This window comes from Nematolebias whitei, chromosome 15 (genome assembly GCF_014905685.2).
Source record: "Nematolebias whitei isolate Nwh7 chromosome 15, NemWhi1, whole genome shotgun sequence".
In the NCBI taxonomy this organism is placed as follows: Eukaryota; Metazoa; Chordata; class Actinopteri; order Cyprinodontiformes; family Rivulidae; genus Nematolebias; species Nematolebias whitei.
This window is the reverse complement of record NC_056512.1, coordinates 5,325,237-5,347,301: the sequence shown is the minus strand read 5'-3', so window position 1 is coordinate 5,347,301 and position 22,065 is coordinate 5,325,237. Positions and strand designations below refer to the sequence as shown.

The 22,065-nt window shown below is 42.1% G+C and overlaps 1 protein-coding gene across 1 annotated transcript in view; it reads left to right on the top strand.

The window, feature by feature from the left end:
* The window catches only part of pdxdc1 (pyridoxal-dependent decarboxylase domain containing 1), a 163,913-nt gene extending 144,192 nt beyond the window's left edge, over positions 1-19,721 (top strand). The window contains exons 9-13 of the mRNA XM_037689358.1: positions 1,352-1,473; positions 8,321-8,413; positions 8,489-8,585; positions 12,770-12,868; positions 19,284-19,721. Coding sequence (XP_037545286.1) covers positions 1,352-1,473; positions 8,321-8,413; positions 8,489-8,585; positions 12,770-12,868; positions 19,284-19,531 — 659 coding nt within the window. The 3' untranslated portion in view covers positions 19,532-19,721. The remainder of the gene's footprint in view (positions 1-1,351; positions 1,474-8,320; positions 8,414-8,488; positions 8,586-12,769; positions 12,869-19,283) is intronic.
* Positions 19,722-22,065: the final 2,344 nt, after the last annotated feature.

Here is a 22,065-nt window from a genome sequence, read left to right as displayed (position 1 = left end):
TGATCAGTTTCATGTTGCTGCTGATCAGTTTCATGTTGCTGCTGATCTGTTTCATGTTGCTGTGTTCATGCGTGCTCATCTGCTCACACTGTCTCATGCTCATGTTCGTGCTGCTGTTCAATGTAATGTTTTTTAGTGTATTTTTAGTTTGTTTTTCTTAGTTCATATCTTGGATGTTATCATTGTTTTTCTTTTACATTTTTATTGTTGGATGTAACTGGGACCCTGTGTACATAATTTCATTCCACCACATGTACCACATGTGGTGGAACAACAATAAAGAATGTCTGACTCTGACAACCCAGTGACAAGGATGCATGCAGCCGCAGCACAACGTGATGACGTCATGTGCGCCTACCTGATCTCATGGTGGAGAGGAAAATTCTAAATGTCTGAGGTGTGGAAGTTTTTTTTTTTTTTGATGAGGATGTCAGATTCTGAAGGTTTTTGGACTACGTTGAGCCTCGCTACATCATCCTCAGTCTGAGATATTTTTCCGACCTAGCCTTACCCGAGTTACAAGCCGTCATTTCTGACGTCACTGAGAAGCTAACAGCCGATAGCACTTGGGTGAGTTTTACCGCAGACATTTGGACGTCGTGTTAGCCCCGTTAGCATGATTAGTCTTACGGCACAATGATAGACAAAAACTTTGAACTTAAAAAGTCTGTCCTTCATGCACAGGAGTGCAGAGGATCACACACTGCAGCTAGAAACCCAGAACAAGCCTCCACAAGTGAGACAGCATCACAGGTGACTAATGCTAATAAATAACATTTAACATTTTTCATTGTATATAAAATATCTATCGGTTATCGGCCAAATAAGTTTTAACATATCGGATAAAAATCCAATATCGTGCATCCCTAGTTTTTATTTTATTTAGTGGATTAAATGAAATGAAAACTATCCACCGGTGATGTGTACAGCAACTAGTACACACACGGTGGGGTGTGCTGGTGGAGCTCACGCCTGTTTTTGTTTTATTTAGTGAATTAAATCAAATGAAACTAAAAACAGTGGTGTGGGCGGTGGTGGATTCCGCCGGGAATTAAATAAAGTGAAAGTAAAAACAGCATAATCTTTAGTGAAATACTTCCACACTGTTGATCAATTTCTACCTGTTTGGGAAGACTTTGCCCGCTCCTCGCCTTCCATCTGCTTGGAAGAATCAGTTTTGTAGCCAGCGACCCAGCTGCTCACGTGACACACCCACTGACGGTGACTAGTCGATGTGAAATTTAAAAACTCGCGAGATGTCCCAGAATCGACTAGTCAATTAGTCTATCCAGCCCCTAGGCACAGCACATCTTGCTCATCTTTTCTCTTGTTTATTTCCTTCTCATCTCAGGCCCAGAGTTTGTGTCAGAAGAGAACTGCATCTTTGTAGGCATGGTGACCAAGGACCTTGATGTGTCAGAGCTGGCTAGTACAATCACTTCCCTGGGGAGGGAAATTGAGGAAAGTGGAAGGGTAAGTACCTGAGGCCTTGAACCATTCAGAACAAGTGTTGAATGAGTTCTTTAGGTTTACCTTCATCATACAGTGGCATTGAAATGCAATTTCAAAAGAATCAAATATAGAAAAGGACTGGAACATTTCTGAAGAAATTCTGAAGGGCTGTCAATAAAACCACTGGAAGAAAGTCCTTCATTTTTCACCCTGAAGCCCAGCAGTGCTGCTAAAATCACTGTTTTTATGTATGAGCTGTAGAAGAGTAGAGAGCCAGTGGCTCACTAGGGTTGCCATAGTAACCATAGTGCCCGTCACTGACTGCACTCTTAATGAAACGGGCAGATAGAAGTGCAGTCTAAAAAGTAAGCCTCAGACAAACAATTCTAGTGTGAAACCTAGAAGTTGTGTTGAAAAATGTTTCTTCCCAGAAGTGGCAGAAAAGTCTCATGTTTTTTGTTTCTACAGTGTTTGATGTCGGACATTTGACAAGTTAAAACGCACATGACTTCCAGTTTGGAGGAGAAATGTTTAAGCTTAGATACGGTATCAGTCAGTGAGAGTTTGTGTGTGTGCGTGCATGCGCGTGCGTGTGTGTGTAGGGGGCGGGGGGGGGGGGGTTAGAGAAAACCATCAGTCCTGTGACAGTGAGATGTACGCAGGGTGAAAGAAGATGGATAATCTGTAGAGGGATAATCTGTAGAGAGGTGTAAAGTTTGTTAGAATAAGATTGTATTTAAAATAACTTTGATGATGTCACACTTCCTTTTAAAATCACCAGTCACAGATGGACCTGCGAGTGTTTTGAAGGGCTCTACCAACAGGTTCAACTCTGTTTTGCCAAATATCCATCCTCTTTACCCATTTCTTCCTTTTCGGGTCACCAGGGTCACTGGTGCCCATATCCAGCCATCACTGTATTGAGAAGCAGGGACACCCTGGACAGGTCTGCAGTCCAGCACAGGGACACACAGAGACAAGAAACCATTCACTCTCTCACCTATAGGGACAATTTAGTTACCAATCAGCCTAACATGCATGTTTTTGGTCTGTGGGAGGAAACCGGAGCACCCGGAGAAAACCCACACAGCACATAGAGAACATGCAGACTCCACCCAGAAAGGACCCCGGCCATGATTTGATCTGGGGAGACCTGCTTGCTGAGAGCCAACAGCTCTACTGAGACACTGTGCTGTCCTTTGCCAAATATCAAATTTATAATTGGCAATAAATAGAACTTGGGTATAAATGTGCATAATCACCTACAAGACTGGTATTATTATTAGTGCACATTAGTGCACATGGGTTTACCCTGTAAATGTCAGATTAAGCCATGAGGGCTACTTTTCATCTGTAGTGCCTGGCCAGTTGATGGTAAAACACAGAAGAAAATAAATTAAATAAAATACACAAACAGGTGGGTAAAAACCAACAACTAGAAAGTTCCTGGAGAAACTTTGACGGGGACTGCCAGGCTGCTGCCGATTTAAATTGTTGATTTGATGGTAAAATGGGTTTGTGATTGCTCTCAGCTACCACTTTACCAAATTTCAGCTGAATCGCTTATAAAATGTCCGAGTTATGGTATTTTTTCTCTTTTAGCTAAGGCAGCCATTTTGGATTTTGGATTTTCAGTCAGAGATTATTAGGGATCATTCTCAGCTACCAATTTGCCAAATTTCAGCTGAATCGCTCAAAAAATGGCTGAGTCTCTCTGGGGGGTGCGGGTGTCCCTGTTGGGGGACTTCTGGAGCCCCGGGCTTGGGGGCCGCTGTGCGTCTGTGGCTCCGGTCTTCCCTGTGTTACCATCGTGTCCTGTGGGGACGGGTCTGTGGGTCCCCACATCCACTATTGAACATTTTTATGAGAAACCTTATAGTGACATCATGCTCACACAGGTGTTTAGATCCAGGTGTTTATCAGATGCACACTCAGTTGGGTTGTGGTGGCCGTCAAATATATATTGTATTACCATGTACTGTATAAAATACTTTCTAATGATGTTAAAACTATCATTATATATGTTGTTTGTTGTTGTGGTTTCTCGGTTTTTTCTTTTCTTTTTTTTTCTTTCCGCAGGTCTAGAGTCAGACTTCAATGATGTTGATTTGTGTTCTCTTTCTCTCTCTCTCTCTCTCCTCTATTCCTATCTCCTTCTTTACCTTTTAACCCTTCTCCCACGTTTCTGCTTTGTTATCTTCTGAAACAAGCCCAAAGCAAATTCTAATAAAATTTAATTTATTTATCAAGTGGAGCGTTAAGACCAGCCATAATGTTCTGCTTGTGAAAGTAAATCTGTTGGGCATCACTTTGACACTCAGACAATAATTCTAAGTGTCACAATGACGGACAGGACAAGGGGAAAAAATGTCTGAGTTATAGTATTTTTTCTCTTTTAGCTAAGGTGGCCATCTTGGATTTTTGATTTGGATCCAGTATATGATAAAGAACATTCTCAGCTACAACCTCAACAAATTTCAGCTTTCTTTGTAAAAAAATGGCTGAGTTAAATCTATTTAAAAGTAGCGTTGTCTGCCATCTTGGATTTTTTTTTATTTTGACACAGCATTTGATAGAAAACGTTCTCAGCTATCACCACACCAAGTTTCAGCTCAGTATCTTTAAAATTGACTGATTTATAGTATATTTTGTTTTTTGCTTTGTCGGCCATCTTGGATTTTTGATTTTCAATCAGAATCTATTAGATCATTTGCAGCTACCAATACGCCAAATTTCAGCTCAGTATCTCTTAAAATGGCCGAGTTATCATATTTTTTTTCTCTTTTAGCTAAGGTGGCCATCTTGGATATTTGATTAACATTAGGAATGTATTACAACTCACTCTCAGCTACAACCATACTTAATTTCAGCTCAATATGTCAAAGAATGACCGAGTTACAGTCAATTTTGTGTTTCCTGCGGCAGCTATGGCAGCCATTTTGAACCAAAATGACTCCAGACGTTAATCAGCTCTAGAGATAAGTCTGGTGATTACTTTCTGCGAGTTTCAAACAAATCCAAAAACGAGTTTCTGTTTTGTAGCTCAATATCTCAAAGAATGACTGAGTTACAGTCAATTTTATATATGCTGAGGTAGCTATGGCAGCCATCTTGAATCACAATGGCAGGTTAATTTTCTAAAGCATTGTCTTGCAGCTAATTAACTACCTTAGGCTAATTAGCTACATTACCTGCATTGCCTTGCTTCGCAAGTCAATGCACTGCCTTGCATGCTGAACCAAAATGGCTCCCAGCGTTATTCAGTTTCTTTGAAAAGTTTTCTTCCATTCATTTCCTATGGGAAATTTGACATATTTGTTAGCAAATTACGTTGCCATGGTAACTCCAATTGCCAATAAAAGTAATGGTACACATCTCGGAGCCGGGCCGGTCGTTTTGATATAACTTTTGTGGGGGTCCACGTTGCGTTTCGGGCCGCATTAATGGAGACGGAACAATAATAAATAAATGCTTATTGGGTGTAGAATAATAGCTGGCTTCTGTAGTGGGTTGAGAAATGGCTACATTAAAAAAAAATAAAAATAAACCTTGGTTGTAATAATCCCCCCCCCCCCCCCCCCTCTTATTTTTGGTTGTAATTTTGAGCTAGTCTCAACTTCTCTGCCCTTAATTTTATATTCTGTGCATGCAGCTTCTTACCAGTAGAGGGCACTCTCATGACACTGGTCTGCCAGGGAGGATGTAGTTTCTGGTTCTGGGCATGCACAGCTCAGAATACATGAGCTCTGGCCTGGATAACGTGTAATAACCGTCTCCTCTCTGTGATCCACAGTGTTGTACTGGTTGCACAGTGCTCCTCAACCTGTGTGCTGCTTGCTGCTGGCCTAGATTCCCCTAGGTCTGGTGCTGGTAACACTTCCATGCATTTGCATGGAGGCAGTGCATTGCAATGGCAGCCCCCAACTACTCTATGCTAATAGGATCATAAAAAAATATTTTCTGTCTTATTTTGTTATTGTTTTGAATATCTTTTTTTTTTGTTTTACTTGTCATGGGACTGTGGATGCAAAGTAGTTTTTGCTATAATCTGGTACAGCGCATCAAATGGTGACATTTATGTTTGAGTTGTACTTTGTCCCTTTTTTAAATAAAGTTCATTCATTCAAATCCAATGACAACAAAGCTACACAAGTAACCCAAGTGACCCATAATCAGATATTGTAAGTTATAAGTGATAGCTGTTACAAAGTTATTTGATCTAAATGTAACTTTGATAGAAACATCAGCATACCTGCCGTCTTCCTGATCTGACAGTGTATCTGTGTGGATGGACTAAAAGAGGTCTGATAGCAAAACTTATTTTGGGATTAACTGCTAGGTGTAACTTAATCAGAGCTGACCACGTGCAGTTTGATGAGATAAAGTGAAAAGGATAAATCCAAACGCTTCTCCACCTGAACTCCTTTTCAAGATGCCCAGCTCTTGTAAACGGGTCAAATTCAATTCAGTTTATTTATATAGCGCCAAATCATAACAAAGTTGTCTCAGGGCACTTTACAGAAAGAATCACATACATAGAAAAGCCAATTAGTAAAGTTCTCTGTCTAAGGAAGCAGCAGATTGTGATGAATCTTCACTTTGTCGCAGTTTCCCATACTGAGCAAGCACAAAGGAGACTGTGGAAAGGAAAAACTCCATTTTAACAGGAAGAAACCTCCAGTAGAACCAGGCTCAGGACAAGCGGACATCTACTTCGACCGGCTGGGTTTGAGAGGACAGGAAGGAGAGACAAACACAGAATGCCAGGTCCAGGTGTAGGTGCAGGTGAACCTGAAAGACAAAAACACAAGTTAAGGATAGAACAATAATTACAAATACAAAACGGGTTGCTCAGAGTAAGTAAAGACAGTAGCAGAGTGAAGAAATGTGGTCAGTTTGTCCTCCAGCAGTCTAAGCAGCATAACTAAGGGACAGCTCAGGAAACCCAAGCCGACCCTAACTATAGGATTTAGCAAAAAGAAAAGTCTTAATCCCAGTTTTAAAACTGGAGAATGTGTCAGCCTCACGGACAGAGACTGGAAGATGGTTCCACAAGAGATGAGCCTGATAAAAGAAAGATCTGCCTCCCATTCTGTTTTTGTAAATTCTAGGAACCACAAGTAAACCTGCAGTCTGAAAGCAAAGTGCTCTGTTAGGAAAATATGGAACAATAAGATCTGTAATATAAGATGGAGCCAGGTTGTTGAGAGCTTTGTAGGTTAGAAGTAAGATTTTGAATTATATTCTGGACTTGACAGGGAGCCAATGGAGGGAAGCTAAAACTGGAGAAATATGATCTCTCCCAGTAACTCCAGTTAAGACCCTGGCAGCAGCATTTTGGATCAACTGAAGATGTTTTAAAGAAGTATTTGGACACCCAGATAATAAACCATTGCAATAGTCCAGTCTAGACGTGACAAATGCATGAACAAGTTTTTCTGCATCATTTTTAGATGTTTCTAATTTTAGTGATATTTTTCTTTTTTTTTTCATTCAACCTTTATTTATACAGATAAATCACACTGAGCCTCGAGGACTCATTTACAAGTGAGACCTGTTTAGACGGACAAAAAGTGACACGTATAGGATTTGGAGGCAAAAAAAAATCCTAACAGACTCTCATTCCCTGGCCGAGGAAAGATTGCCTGAAATTGAAAAAAAACACCTGCACAGAGATACATAGTGACGCAGACATTCCACAGGGGAGGGAGATGACAAGGGCGGTGAGCGTATCCAAGGACACTCCAGAGGTACTGTAGGAGTCCTGATAGAGTGGTATAAACAGCCGCTTCCCTTTGGTGAAATTCATAAACAATCTCGAGGGTGTCAAGGTCGACTAAGGACAGCGCCAGAGAGAATTCAAGAGTCCTGAAATTATGACACAATGTTTATTCAGCTGGGTCCCTCTGATAGGGCCGCATACTTCCACGGTGGGAGGGGAGGGGGCAGAGTGTCGATTTACAGGGCCTCCAGGCAAATTCAGATAAATAACATTTGTTTTGGGGACAGGCTGAACTTTCCTGATTTATGTTTGCCTTCACTCTTTGCTGGTTCTCACGGAGATCCTGAAGCATCCAAATTAAGTGGACACACCACTGGTCCATGCCTGAGAGTGTTCCCCGAGATCTGATCCATCCTGCCAGCGAATCCTAGAGGCTGCAAGTGGCCTGCGATTCTCACAAATCACATCCAATTTGCGGTTCAATTTGCAAAGCAATTGAGTCTGGGTGCTCGAGGCACGGAGCAAACCATCACATAAGGCAGGCAGCCTGACCAGGGCCAAATTTGCTGCAGACGACTTTCTTGTTCGTTGATAAACCAGGAACCAGTCGATTCCAAAAAGCAGGAAACCTGTTGTCATAAATCCAGATATATATGCATCTTCAACATCCTCGATGGACAGCAGAGATAGACACCTCACCTTCCAAACGCCCCAGGAATCAATGACACATCCAGCGTGTTATCAGGGCAAGTTGGCTCACCTGAAGCTTGTCTTCTCATTGAGAAAATTTTATCAATTGTGTTGAGAGACCAGCTGACCAGATCCATAGCAAAAATTACGGTTCAGAAGATATTTAGAGAGAGGATCTGAAGTAGTTTCACAGACAGGACAGAGCAAAGCAAAGTGAAGGAGAGGAGGGGAGGGGAGGGGAGGGGAAAAAGTTTCTGCCCTTGACAAGAGCAAGTGGTGAAGTGATGTATTACGCAGGTGGAGGAAAGCAGTTCTGGTAACGTTTTTAATGTGAGGGTTAAAAGACATATCCTTATCAAAAATAACACCAAGATTTTTAACTTTAGATCATGGAGTTGTCAAAGAGTCCACCTTGCTTCAGCTTTGTGTTCTGACCAGATGTTCTGTGTTCTGCAGCTGTTTGAGAACATGACGGAGCGGGTGAGGAAAGGCATTCTGGAGGCAGAGCTGCAGCTGCAGAAGGACAACGAGGACAAACTCATGGAGGAGGTGTGTGTCTGCGTGTGTTTGTTTTTTTGTGTTTTTACGAGGTTGTGGATATAAAACATGAACCGTGTGATGCAGGGGATGCTGAGGCAGCTTCCTCTGGTGGGTTCTGTGTTGAACTGGTTCTCTCCAGTCCAAAGCTCCATCAAGGGCAGGACGTTCAACCTCGCAGCAGGTACTGGGCTGACGCTCTGTAAATCTTTTCTTTTAAAATGTTTGTGAGTTGTTTAAATGGCTGCATTCTCACTTTCTAAACTCCACTTCATGACTCCACACTGGATCTTTACAGAATGAGGTAAAAATATGTATTTACAACGAACATATTGAAAAAAATGATATTTTAATGATTTGAGTAAATGAGGCATTACTGGCTGATGAAATGTAATGTTTTTTTAAAGTGCAGGTTTTTATAAATAATTAATGGCTCTTTAGCTAAGTTTTGGTTTTTGTCCCCTGTCGTGGAGCAAATGGGGAAAACTGGAAATCCCCTCAGTCCGTTCATGGTGTGGGTGGGATGTCTTGAAAAATAAGTGAGGTCCCGACCTCTATTTTCATGTGTGGCTGCATATTGGCATGGGAAAGGTTCTTTGCAAAACGGGGGTTGTCACTTCAAAATCCAAGATGGCCTCCACCATATATTTTATATAAACTGGCCACCCCAATCATTTGAGGAAACTACGCTTTCTAGCTTTTATATTGCCTAAAGTTTTTACTTAAATGATTGGGTGGAGCCCTGTGATGGACTTGCGACCTGTCCAGTGTGTACCCCGCCTCTCGCACAGCGATGGCTGGACATGGGCACCAGTGACCCCCAAGACCCAAAAAGGAAGAAGCAGGTAAAAGATAATAGATGGATTGATGGATGATTGGGTGGCTAAAGATTAATCAATGCTGGGGCCGAGAGGGGTAGAGGCAGCGCAGCTGACTCGGGACCTGAAAGTTCCCACATGTCATGGTGTCTCTGAGCAAGACACCCAATCCCTAATTGCTCCCCGTGCGCTCAATAGCTGCCCACTGCTCCACCTGGGTGTATCCTAGGTGTGATGGGTTAAATGCAGAGAACTAATTTCACCATTGTATGGGAACATACAATGATGCCAACACATAGCAATTTACTAGGCCACCATTGCCCCCAACCCCTCCTTGGCACCACCATTGCTCCTGGTGGTAGATAAAATTGCTCCCTCCATTCACCAGAATCCACCACTCTTCACCGCCTCAGACAAGCAAAACTAACTAAATATAAACTACTTCTATTCTCCACAGTGTAGCTCCTACCTACTTGAATATTTTGCACCAGAAACGTTAAGGTTTACTAACATTCTCTGTTCAATTCCAGTCCAGACAAACACTCATCTCCAAAACTGCTAACATTCACTCGTCAAGTCCCTCAGAGACGGGGGACATTTGTGTACTGCTTGTTGTACAAACCGGATTCCAAAAAAGTTGGGACACTAAACAAATTGTGAATAAAAACTGAATGCAATGATGTGGAGGTGCCAATATTATATTAATAACTAATATTTTATTCAGAATAGAACACAAATCACAGATCAAAAGTTTAAACTGAGAGAATGTATCATTTTAAGGGAAAAATCTGTTGTTTCCAAATTTCATGGCGTCAACAAATCCCAAAAAAGTTGGGACAAGTCCATTTTGACCACTGTGTGGCATCCCCCCTTCTTCTTACAACACTCAACAGACGTCTGGGGACAGAGGAGACCAGTTTCTCACGTTTAGAAATAGGAATGCTCACCCATTCATGTCTAATACAGGCCTCTAACTGTTCAATCGTCTTGGGCCTTCTTTGTCGCACCTTCCTCTTTATGATGCTTCAAATGTTCTCTATAGGTGAAAGATCTGGACTGCAGGCTGGTCATTTCAGTACCCGGATCCTTCTCCTACGTAGCCATGATGTTGTGATTGCTGCAGAATGTGGTCTGGCATTATCGTGTTGAAAAATGCAGGGTCTTCCCTGAAAGAGATGACGTCTAGATGGGAGCATATGTTGTTCTAGAACCTGAACTAGTTCTCTGCATTAATGGTGCCTTTCCTGACATGCAAGCTGCCCATGCCACAAGCGCTCATGCAACCCCATACCATCAGTGACGCAGGCTTCTGAACGGAGCGTTGATAACAACTTGGGCTATCCTTGTCCTCTCTGGTCCGGATGACATGGCGTCCCAGTGTTCCAAAAAGAAGTTCAAATCATGACTCATCTGACCACAGAACAGTCTTCCATTTTGCCACACTCCATTTTAAATGACCCCTGGCCCAGTGCAAACGTCTGAGCTTGTGGAGCTTGCTTAGAAATGGCTTCCTCTTTGCACTGTAGAGTTTCAGCTGGCAACGGCAGATGGCACGGTGGATTGTGTTCACCGACAATGCTTTCTGGAAGTATTCCTGAGCCCATTCTGTTATTTCCTTGACAGTGGCATTCCTGTTTGAGGTGCAGTGACGTTTAAGGGCCCGGAGATCACGAGCAGCCAGTAGAGTTTTACGGCCATGACCCTTACGCACAGCGATTGTTCCAGATTCTCTGAATCTTTTGATGAAGTTATGCACGGTTGATGATGATAACTTAAAAGTCTTTGCTATTTTATGCTGGGTAACACCATTCTGGTATTGCTGCACTATCTTTCTGCGCAACAATGGTGGAATTGGTGATCCTCTTACCATCTTGGCTTCTGAGAGACACTGACACTCTGAGAAGCTCTTTTTATACCCAATCATGTTGTCAATTGACCTGATTAGTGTTAATTGGTCTTCCAGCTGTTCGTTATATGCTCAATTTCCTTTTGCCAGCCACTTATTGCTTCTTGTCCCAACTTTTTTGGGATTTGTTGACACTGTGAAATTTTGAATCAACATATTTTTCCTTTAAAATGTTACATTTACTCAGATTAAACTTTTGAGCTGTCATCTATGTTATATTACAAATAAAATATTGACATTTGCCATCTCCACATCATTGCATTCAGTTTTTATTCACAATTTGTTTAATGTCCCAACTTTTTTGGAATCCGCTTTGTACTTGCACCCCCTCCCCCACAGATTTCCATGTAATGAAAGGTTTATAAAGTAGTAATGACATGAGTAACTATGAATGTTGTCAGGATGGAGCTGTTTAAAGACAGAAGCAGTCCACTTTGCTTTAGCTGCATTCAGACATGCCATTAGCTCATTATTCATCCATCTGTCCATCATCCATATCTTGCACTTGTTCCGAAGTCAGGTCTCGGGGGCAGCAGCTTGAGCAGGGAGGCCCAGACATCTTATTCGATAGCCACCTCTTCCAGCTCTTCTGGGAGGACCCCAAGGCATTTTCAAGCCAACAGAGAGACATATAGTCTCTCCACTGTGTTTCCCCGGGGTCTCCTCCCAGTCAGACATGCCCAAAGCACCTCCCTAGGGAGGCACCCAGGGAGCATCCTTACCAGATGCCTGAACCATCTCAACTGGTTCCTCTCGATGTGGAGGAGCAGCAGTTCTACTCTCGAGTCTCTCCTGACAACTGAACTTCTCACCCTGACTCTAAGGGAGGGTCCAGCTACCCTGAAGAAGAAACTCTTTTCACCTGCCTGCATCCACGATCTCCTTCTTTCAGTCACCACTCAGAGTTCTTGAGCAGAGGTGAGGGGAGGAACATAAACTGACCTGTAAACAGAGCTTTGCCTTACAGCACAGCTCCCCCTTCACCACAATAGACCAGCACAGAGTCCACAATACTGCAGACGCTGCACTAATTGATCTATCAATCTCACGCTCCATTCTTCCCTCACTCGTGAACAAAACCCTGAGATACTTGAACTCCTCCACTTGAGGCAGATCCTCACCCTCGATCTGGAGAGAACAATCCACCCTTTTCTGTTTGAGGACCATGGCCTCAGATTTGGAGATGCTGATTCTCATCCCAGCAGCTTCAGACTCTGCTGCAAACCACTCCAGTGAGAGCTGAAAGTCACGGCACGATGAAGCCAACAGGATCACATCATCTGCAAAGAGCAGAAATGGAATCCTGCAGCACCTGGCTGCACCGAGAAATTCTGTCCATATAAGTTATGAACAGAATCTGTGACAACAGGCAGCCCTGGAGGAGTCCAACTCATTGCTCATTATTTATGTCAGAATTAAACTTCTGTTCTCATCCAAGGTCTTTCAGATTAAATGTTCATACTTTTTACACAGACCACTACTTTAGAATGGCTGAACTATCCTTTTGATAAGAAAATGGTGTCAAACGAAAATAAAGTTTCATTAATTTTTCATCTTTCACATCTGAGTCACTGTGAGGGTCTTCAGGAAAGTATTGTGTGTGTGTAACAAATGTAGCATGCATGTTAATGACTGTGTCTTTAGGTTCTTTGGATTCCACAGATGTGATGTTCTCCACCAAGGCTCAAGAGGGCACAACGACTTTGCAGGACCCCCCCACAGTCACGTCCAAAAAACTGCCAGGTGTGCCAGCAGCGTTCTGTGTTTTGTTTTAGAAAAATATGAATACATGTCAGAATGAATCTTCAAAAACGTACATTACATGAAATAATACCATTCTGTAGCTCTTTTTATTATTAAATTCTATTTATTACACTTGTAATATTTTATGTCAACAATTAAAAACAAACACACCCTCAACTCCAATGCCAACCTCTAATCTTAAATGGACATTTTTTACAGATACAGACTTTTATTTGAAATAAAATAATTAAAAACAAATAAATACAAGTTAAAAAGAATAACAAATCAAACACAAGGTCTATAAATTCAAAGATTCAAGGTTCTTTATTGTCATTCACATCATACAGTATGTGGTACATGAGGTGGAACAAATCTGTGTACACAGGGTCCCAGTTACATCCAACAACAGGAAGAATATAAATGTAAAAGAAACAGAAAATAAGGATCTAAGATGTAAACTAAGAAATACGTAAAACTAAGAATATAATAAAAAAATTAAAAAAAGCCCAACAACAGCAGCACGAACGAGTCTGTGTGAGTAAATACATAAACACATATACACTTTCAAAAACGATGTATAAAAACTTCTAGCTCACCCTACTCTTTCACTTGAGTGCTTCCACTTCACTGCAAACTCAAGTCCTCTACCAAAAGCCTGGGTTCTGAGGGTTCTGTTCAGTATGTCAGCTGTTTTTCTGGACAGGGATCTCTCAGGTTGTTCCTGGGATCTGTTGGAGTCAATCTTCCAGTTTGGGGGTCACAGCACCGAGTGCTCCAAAGACCACTGGAACTACTGACACCTCGACTTTCTACCATTTCTTCTTATCCTACTTCAGCCATCTGTGTTTCTCCAGCTTCTCCTGCTCCTTCTTCTTGATACCAATCTTTGGGATTGCTACATTTATCAGCAGTTTAATGTTGTAGATTCTCAGTCATCAGGACATGGATAGCCCTACAAGTTTTAACACAGAGTAACTGGACTCGGTCTACTTCCATTTCATGCTTGTAACAAAAGCAACTTTCTATGAGTCCAGCAAACAAAGACCCTCAGGTGGGAGGGCAGTGAGTTTAATCTGCAGGTGAATTTAGCTGCATGAACAGAGCATCTCATCCAGTTTAAAGCTTGGAACTCTACTCTCCACTTCTGACCTGACAAAGCTCCCTGGACAGCAAGTGTCTGTGTGGCCGGGGAGTGGTGGCGCAGAGGTTAGAGAAGGTGGGCCTGTGATTGGAAGATCGCCAGTTCAAGACCCGGTGCTGACAACATCAAAAATGTGGGTGGGGTAGGTGAAGCACCCACACCTGCCCCCACCCTCATTCACCCCACTCTGGGCCCATGAGCAAGGCCCTTAACCCCATCTGCTCCCTAAACAGGTCTCTCTCGAAAATGAGTTCTCATGGCTCAATGAGACTACCTGGATAAATAAAGGCAAATGAAAAATGAAAAAAAGTGACGGGCCTTTAAGAAGACAAGTCCAGTTCAAATTCAATTCAAAAATACTTTATCAATCCCAGAGGGAAATTATGTTGTAACTCATCATCCTGGTTTCATTAAAGAGTTGTTCTAGATGCTGATGGCTGTGGGCAGGAAGGATCTCTTGTAGCAGTCTGTCCTACAACGGATCTGAAGAAGCCTCTGACTGAAGACACTCTGTTGTTGTATGACAGTCTGATGAAGAGGATGCCGAGGGTTGTCTAAAATGTTCTTCATTTTATGAAGAATCCTTCTTTAACAATCATCAATTGCTTTGTTTTTAAACTTTTAACATCTATCACCACTGCCTTGTCGACCACCACAATGTCCAATTAGTTAGCCATCACCTTTTTCTTGGCCTGGTTCTGGAAGTCCCACAGTATCTTAGCCCTTCCATTCTCCACCACCCTTGGTGGAGTCTCCCACTTTGACTGCAGGACCGCCAGTCCATACTAGGCACAGATGTTCCTGTATATTATTCCAGATGTTCCTGTATATTATTCCCACCACTTGGTTATAGTGTTCCATGATTTGCCTGCTTGGATCTTACACCCTGCTATTATGTGTTGAACTGTCTCAGGGGCATCTTTGCACAGCCTGCACCTTGGGTCTTGTATGGTCCTGGGTCTTGGGTCATCTTGGGTGTATGGTAGACCTTGGACTCTATTGCTCTTGGTGCTGGGGGCCTGTTCTTGTGTTATGATGATTAGAGCCTCTGTGCTGTCCTTCAGTCCAATCCTCTCTAGCCACTGGCAGGATTTGTTCATATCAGCCACATCCTTAATCTGCCAGTGGTACATGCTGTGCAGGGGCTTATCTTTTCATGATTGCTCCTCTTGTTCCGCCTCTTCTTCACAGAGTTTCTGCTGCTGCCTGAGACGATCATGCATCAGTTCATCATTGGGGTCTTTCCTCCTACTGTAGGACTGTGAATGGAATGTAGACTGCGCCTGCTCTTTTTGTTCGTAATAATATTAAAAGTTTCCATGATCCTTTTCTCTACATTATAATCCTTCTTGATGTGAATATTGGTAAGAAGATAGTGGAGAGGTCATATTTTATTATGTTGGAGACTTTTGAATATTATAGTAGACACAGTAATTATTCTCCGTAAGAATCCTTGAGAAATGTTTACATCCAGCGGCTCCCTGTGTGCACCTGCTGGGTTCAGTTCTGAAACTGTCTAGAACAAGGTGAAGGCAGCCCCCCTGATGAATTCTATACTAAACTAACCTTTTCCGTTTGGGAAGTCGGAACAGATCAGAACCTCAGACAGGTGAAAACATTGATACGTTTGTACTTGTAAATGCATTCATCTTCTGTGATTGTTGGCTGTTCTCCAAAGCTTTGTAATAACTCTGATTAAATACACAACTGATCGTTTTTGGAATTGCTTTTTTCTACGACAGGATCTTAGTTATTTAATGGCTCGAGCAGTTAGTCCTCTGCCTTCCTCCTTTCTCTTGGTGTATATTCTCAGGGTACTGCGCCTTGGCCAGGTATTGACCAATGTGCCTATTCATCTTATGCATCTGTCTCCTATCAGAGATCCTCCTATCATTTGTCTCCTATGTCATACAGAGGCAGGTGATTCAGGACTGTCCAGCCCTGGGTCTACCACTCTGGTGGAGCAGCTGGTTCATTTGTGCTGCATTCAGTTTCTTTAGCTAGTGGATGTGCAGTCCATCTCTGTAGGTCTGCCACTGGTTCTAGTTCAGGGAGATGACTGTCTTGTAACATTATACCCGTTAATTCTCAGATGCTAGCAGACTTTCATAGACATATTAAATGTATTATTTTCCCCTGGGATTTTCAATAATACCCATCATTGATGGGTATACCCGTACTCTTGGTACTTATACTCTGATGAGGTATACCCACCTGACCTGTCCTGGTTCCTCCTTTTCATAGCATCTCTGTTGTACCTCGTCAGTCTCCTGGTATGATTGCAGAGTTCTCTTTTAAATGTTGGAACACTGGGTCTGTTTCTGGGTATCGAAGTTTCCATTGTGTATTTCAACAATATTAACTTATCTGCCCTTGTCCATGCATGTCTTGTTCCAGTATCCCATTTCTCATCAAAATGTCCTGTTTCCCCAACATCTGATGCAGACCTTGTTAATCCAGGTGACATCCAAGCCGACATGGCCTCATTATTAGTCAAGTCAACGTTAGCACATTTAAAACAGCAGCTGTTACCAAAGTGCTTAACAGTAAAATCAATGGGAGGAATTTCATGGGGGGGGGGGGGGGGAAGTAACATAAAAACAATGATGGTACCAAAAGTTAAGTACAAGCATCAAAAGAAAAGCATAGAAACACGGAGCAATAAAATACTACATCAAGTCACACTGTGTAAAAAGCCAGGGAAAACAGATGTGTTTTTAGCAGAGATTTAAAAACAGGAAGTGAAATGGCCTACCTGGTTTTGGGGGGCAGATTGTTCCAAAGTTTGGGGCCCACAACTGAAAAAACCCAATCACCTCTGAGCTTCTCTCTTATTTTTGGAACAGCCAAAAGTAGCTGATCAGATGATTTCAGGGCCCGGGAAGGAACATATGGTTCCAGTAGCTCAGAGAGATATGAGTGTGCAAGGCCATTTTGGCACTTTAAGGTTAGCAGGATAATTTAAAAATAAATTCTGGTATGTACAGGGAACCAGCGAAGGGAGGATAAAACTGGTGTAATGTACTCAAACCTACAAGTTCTTGTTAATGGAAGAACTGGAGACGCGAAATGGAAACCTGACTGACCCCAACATAGTGCGTTACAGTAGTCCAGTGGGGTAGTAATAAAGGCATGAGCTAGTTTTTCAAGGTCAGATCTAGACAACAATGACTTAAGCTTAGCTATCTGCCTTAAATGGAAGAAGCTTTTCTGCAGAACAGAGTTGATTTGTTTATTAAACTTATCAGAGTCTAAAATATTCCAATATTTGTAACAGACTGATATGGTTCAAGAGAGTCCAGGTTTACAGGAACAGACAGTAGTAGTGCTAAGGCCAAACACAATGACGTCAGTTTTCTGATCGTTAAAATTTGAAAGATTTGAAGCCATCCATGCCTTGACGTCTTGACGTTATCAAGACATTTTAACAAAGGGTGAATGGAGCAAGAACTATTAGGTTTTAAGGGCAGATAAATCTGACAATCATCAGCATAACAATGAAATGAAAGACCATGTTTCCTCAGAATAGACCCCAAGGGGAGCAGATAGAGTGAAAACAAAAGGGGTCCAAGAATTGAGCACTGTGGGACCCCACAGAAAAGAGGCACTGACATAGATATACTATTTCCAATCTTAGCACTGGAATTTCTGTCACTTAGGTAAGAACGGAACCATTCTAATGCTACACCTGTAATCCAAACCCAGTGTTCTAACCTTGATTTAAGAATACTGTAGTCAACAGTATCAAAAGCAGCAGTAAGGTCCAGGAGCACAAGTATTGTAAACTGACTAGAATCATTCACTAGAAGAATGTCATTACAAACCCTAACTAAAGCTGTTAGGATGCTGTGTAATTGTTTAAAGTCAGACTGAAAGATGTCAAAAACTCCATTCTCATTCAAAAACTTGTTTATTTGAATAAAAACTATTTTCTCCAGGATTTTAGAAAGACAGGGAAGTTTTGAGGTTGGTCTGAAATTTGAGCAGGGTTTACAGTTTATTTTTTATTTTTTTTAATTAATGCATTTACTACTGCATATTTAAAAGCATCATGGACCACACTTGTAGCAATACTGCTGTTTATAATGGCAAGAACAGAGGTGTTGCAGGTTACGTTGTGTGACTGTGCCAGCTCCCAGCTATAGTGCCTAGAGAGCCTAGAAAGAGAATTCACATCTTGAATGTTTTATTCTTTTATTATTATCATAAATCAATTGTGAGCAATTAAAATTGCCCCTTTTTGTATGTATATAAAAAACTCCTTGCTGACAAAATACATTTTTTAGAAAGTTAATACTGATTAAATAAGGTACTAGTTAGTTTCAGCAGGAGATGGGAGAGAGTGAGCAAACAACTGTTGCCCAGGTTCTTCACTAGTCTTGAGTTTAATGGGAAAGAGAAGCCACTGTTGAAGAAAACCCAGATTAAATCTCAACTAGTCTGGTAAACAGCATTTGGAAGACTTCATGACTGAGTGCTTCTCTGCAGCCGGCCCTGGAAGGTTTGGAAAAATGTAGGTTAAATATCCTGACGAACAATCTGATGCTGTCTGCGAAAGAACCGTTTTTGTATGTAGAGCCTGACCACGCCCGCCTGCTTCAGCAGTAAGACTTCGTCCTCTGGATGAGGGACGAAACATTTCTCACTTAAAGAAACTGGTGCAGATGACATGTTGTTTATCCAGAACAATAAATCTAACGTAGAGGTAAAATATATTCAGTGTTAGTGTTATCTTTGTCATCCTCAGTGAAATTCATTGTCTGAAATCTTTTCTACAAACAACAATAAACTCTGCTGCTGTCAGCACTAATTAGACCTTCACCGTACGAGACTGACTGACTAAACAATGACCAGGGAACACTTGATAACTTTATGGTGAAGGACAGAAAATGTGAAGCACGTTAGAAAGCCTGTCTCAAGACTTCAAGAGTTAGAACAGGTTTAAAAGTACTGGGAGCCGTTTTCTTAGATTCTTGGGGGTGGACAAAGATTTCATTCAATATATCTGTTTATTGGCATTAGTCTTCTCCTCCAAATATCTGTATCGGCGATAGCCGAAATGTTCCTATGGGTCGGGCTCTAGTTGAATGCACGGTGTCTTCCATCTCTCCTGCTGAAGCTGGTCACCCCTTCAGAGTGGTCTCAGGTGTCTGGGGGGTCTTCTTGCACAGGCACTCTGTTTGTGGCTCACTTTGAACTGATGAATGTTGGACATAAATGTTTTTCAGCCTCTGAGCTCTGTCTGACGAGCACCGCTGTCCTCATGGTTCACAGGTCAGAAGTTGTTCCGACGCTCAGGAGGCGGCTCTGACTTCGTTAATGAAACCAGCTCCATGGGACAAACCGAGGAGACATCCAGGGAGGACAGCACCTCAGTGAGCACCACGACAGACCCTTCCACATCTCCACCAGTGCCTGAGACACCTCACCCCTCTGCCAGTGATGGGACAGCGCAGAACATCTCTGAGACATGGCAGCAGGTGGAGACTGAAGGCCAAGAGGTGGAACAGAGTGGGAGATAGGACGTCTCCCCGCTGCAGGTGTCCTCCGTCCACTCCGTGTAGCCAGCCTGAATCAGACGTGTCTTATATTTTGAAAAATGTTTGGTAATTTGAAGAGGAACGTTAAAGGCTGTTTGTTTTGGTCTTCTGGTTTCAGGATGATAAATCTGATCACTGCAGACTGAGTTCAGTGCGTTTCTACTTGTAATAAAGGACGAGTTTGGCTATCTGACGTGAGGTTCTGTGTAAAACTTTGAACTTTGATTCATTAAACCTTCCTGTTGTAGGAAGCTCTTTGGAGTCAGCTACATTTACCATCAACAGAGCCACTTCTGCTCCTTCCCTCACAAAAAGAAAGTGTTCAATGCCCTGTGAAGCAGGAAGTTTAATGAACAGCGGTGCAATCTAACAAACTACTGATCGACACGTTCGTTTCAGACATTTTACCCACATGCTGCAGAAAACTGTACAGATTAGGCTTTCCTACTGTGGTTCTAAACCTACTGTAAAATTCATTTCAGGTTGTTTCTAGTCGAAGTTATGAAAACACCTCGTGTCCCTGGAGCTGCAGGTCACAGACCCCTGAGCTAGCGGCTAATCTAAGCGCAGTCTTACAACATCTTTTTTTAAAGTTTACCGTGGGTCACGCAAACTCTGTGGTTGAAACTTTTACACCCACCTCTGTCAGTTTACATTGCACAGCTAGTTTAGCAGAAATATTCTGAAATTTCTGCAAGAAGTGACCCCTGATGCTCTGGAAGTGCTACAGCTTGCTGCTGCTGCTTGTAAACGGCATGTAAAGAACGCTGCGAGTGTTCATAAAATGCTGTTTGAACAAACCAAAGAAACGTCTGTTTTAAAGCAGCAGTTTGCTGTCAGAGTTTGACTGTCCAAGAGCTATCTACAACAGGTAAGATGTTGATTACACACAGAACACTGTCAGTTTGGCCAAACTGTTCCTCCAGTCTAAGGTCTTCCTGCTCCCAGCTGAGTCTTCTTCAGCAACATGAAGGTTTGTGGAGGGAAACGCTTCTTCTGACCTTCAGAACAAAGACCAACAGCTCACTTGTTTTCTATGTTTTGTAAAGTTGGGAATGAAGAGCTTTTTGTTTTGAGCCCACAGCTGGAAATAAGATCACCTGAACATGAATCTCATGGGAATGTTTAGATATTTTCTTGGTGTAAATTAATTTAGTACCAACAGCTAAAACAAGTCTGTAGAGAAGGATTGTGATTAATTAAAACCTTTAATATTTAATGCCATCTGATGATGAGTCATCTGTTTCCAACTGGTCAACACGTTGATTTATCCGGGCGGCTGCATGAAGGAAACACACATGAAGAAATAAAGTCTCTAGATGAAAACTACAAAGCTGTTTTCCTCCCGGGAGCTAAAACTGATTACAATCTGTAGAAGAATTACTAAACTGTCACTAAAAAAGATTAAAGAATCTGGCCCTGACAAAATGTGTTATTGTCAACTTTCTATTTTGTTGCCCAACACTTTGATGCAATCTCTGTAATCCAGGGATTTGTGTAACTCTGACTTCTGTTCTTGTCCTCCACCTGTCCTCAGGTGTTTTGGTCCACTCATTATCAATGAGCTTTAGCTGTGTCTGGTTTGCAGGGTTTCCTCTCCAGATGTTTCGGCTCCTGCAGATGTTCAACAGGATTGAGATCAGAGCTCACAGCAGCATAGTCCACTCTAAAATGGTGCATTTAAAGTGTATTCGGCCCTATGCAGATTGAAGACGCCCTGTGTGAGACGCAGCAGAGCAACCTGACAACAGAACCGAGCCTCCTGCTTCTTCATTGTAGGTCCACGGTTCTGTTCTTTGGGTGGTCTGTGGACACGGAGCTGATGGGACTTGTTGACAGAAAACTCCAGTTTTGTCTCCTCTATCCAAAGACCTCATCAAAGAAGCTTTGAAGCTTTTCATTTTGTATTTTGGCAGATTCCACTCTGCATGTTTCTGATTTTGTGGCCTCGTCTTCCATGAAGTCCACTTCTTCTGAACCAGACTGATGGGACCATCTGGCACTCATGACGTTTGACCTTGGAGTTAACCTCTAATCTATTTGGAAGTTGTTTTGGGTTTTTTGGTTACAATTCATATTATACTGTATGTCTGAGTTTCAGTTTGTCTTCCATTGTCCTCTTGTGGACACATCCAGGACGTTTGTCTCCGGTCCTGTGGACCTTCTGAATAATGTGCAGCTGAAATGCGAGAAAGCTGCAGGAACAACCATTACCATCGTTGTTGATAGTTTTCTTTCACCTAAGACACTCTGTCCTCTGCTTCCTGTGGCCCATGTTCAGTATACACACCATGACAGCAAACAGCCCTGTGACTACCTGCCACCCTTTCAACAGACTGATTACACACTGAAGATACAAGAGGCTGACGACAGGACACACCTTCATTAACATCCCTGTAGTCAAAATAGGATTTATTTTCAGTCTTTTCTACGAGTTCCTTTCTTTTTGTCAAGGCCAGTTTTTTTAGGTTGATATATGTCTATATATAAATATTATAATATAGAGATATAAATAT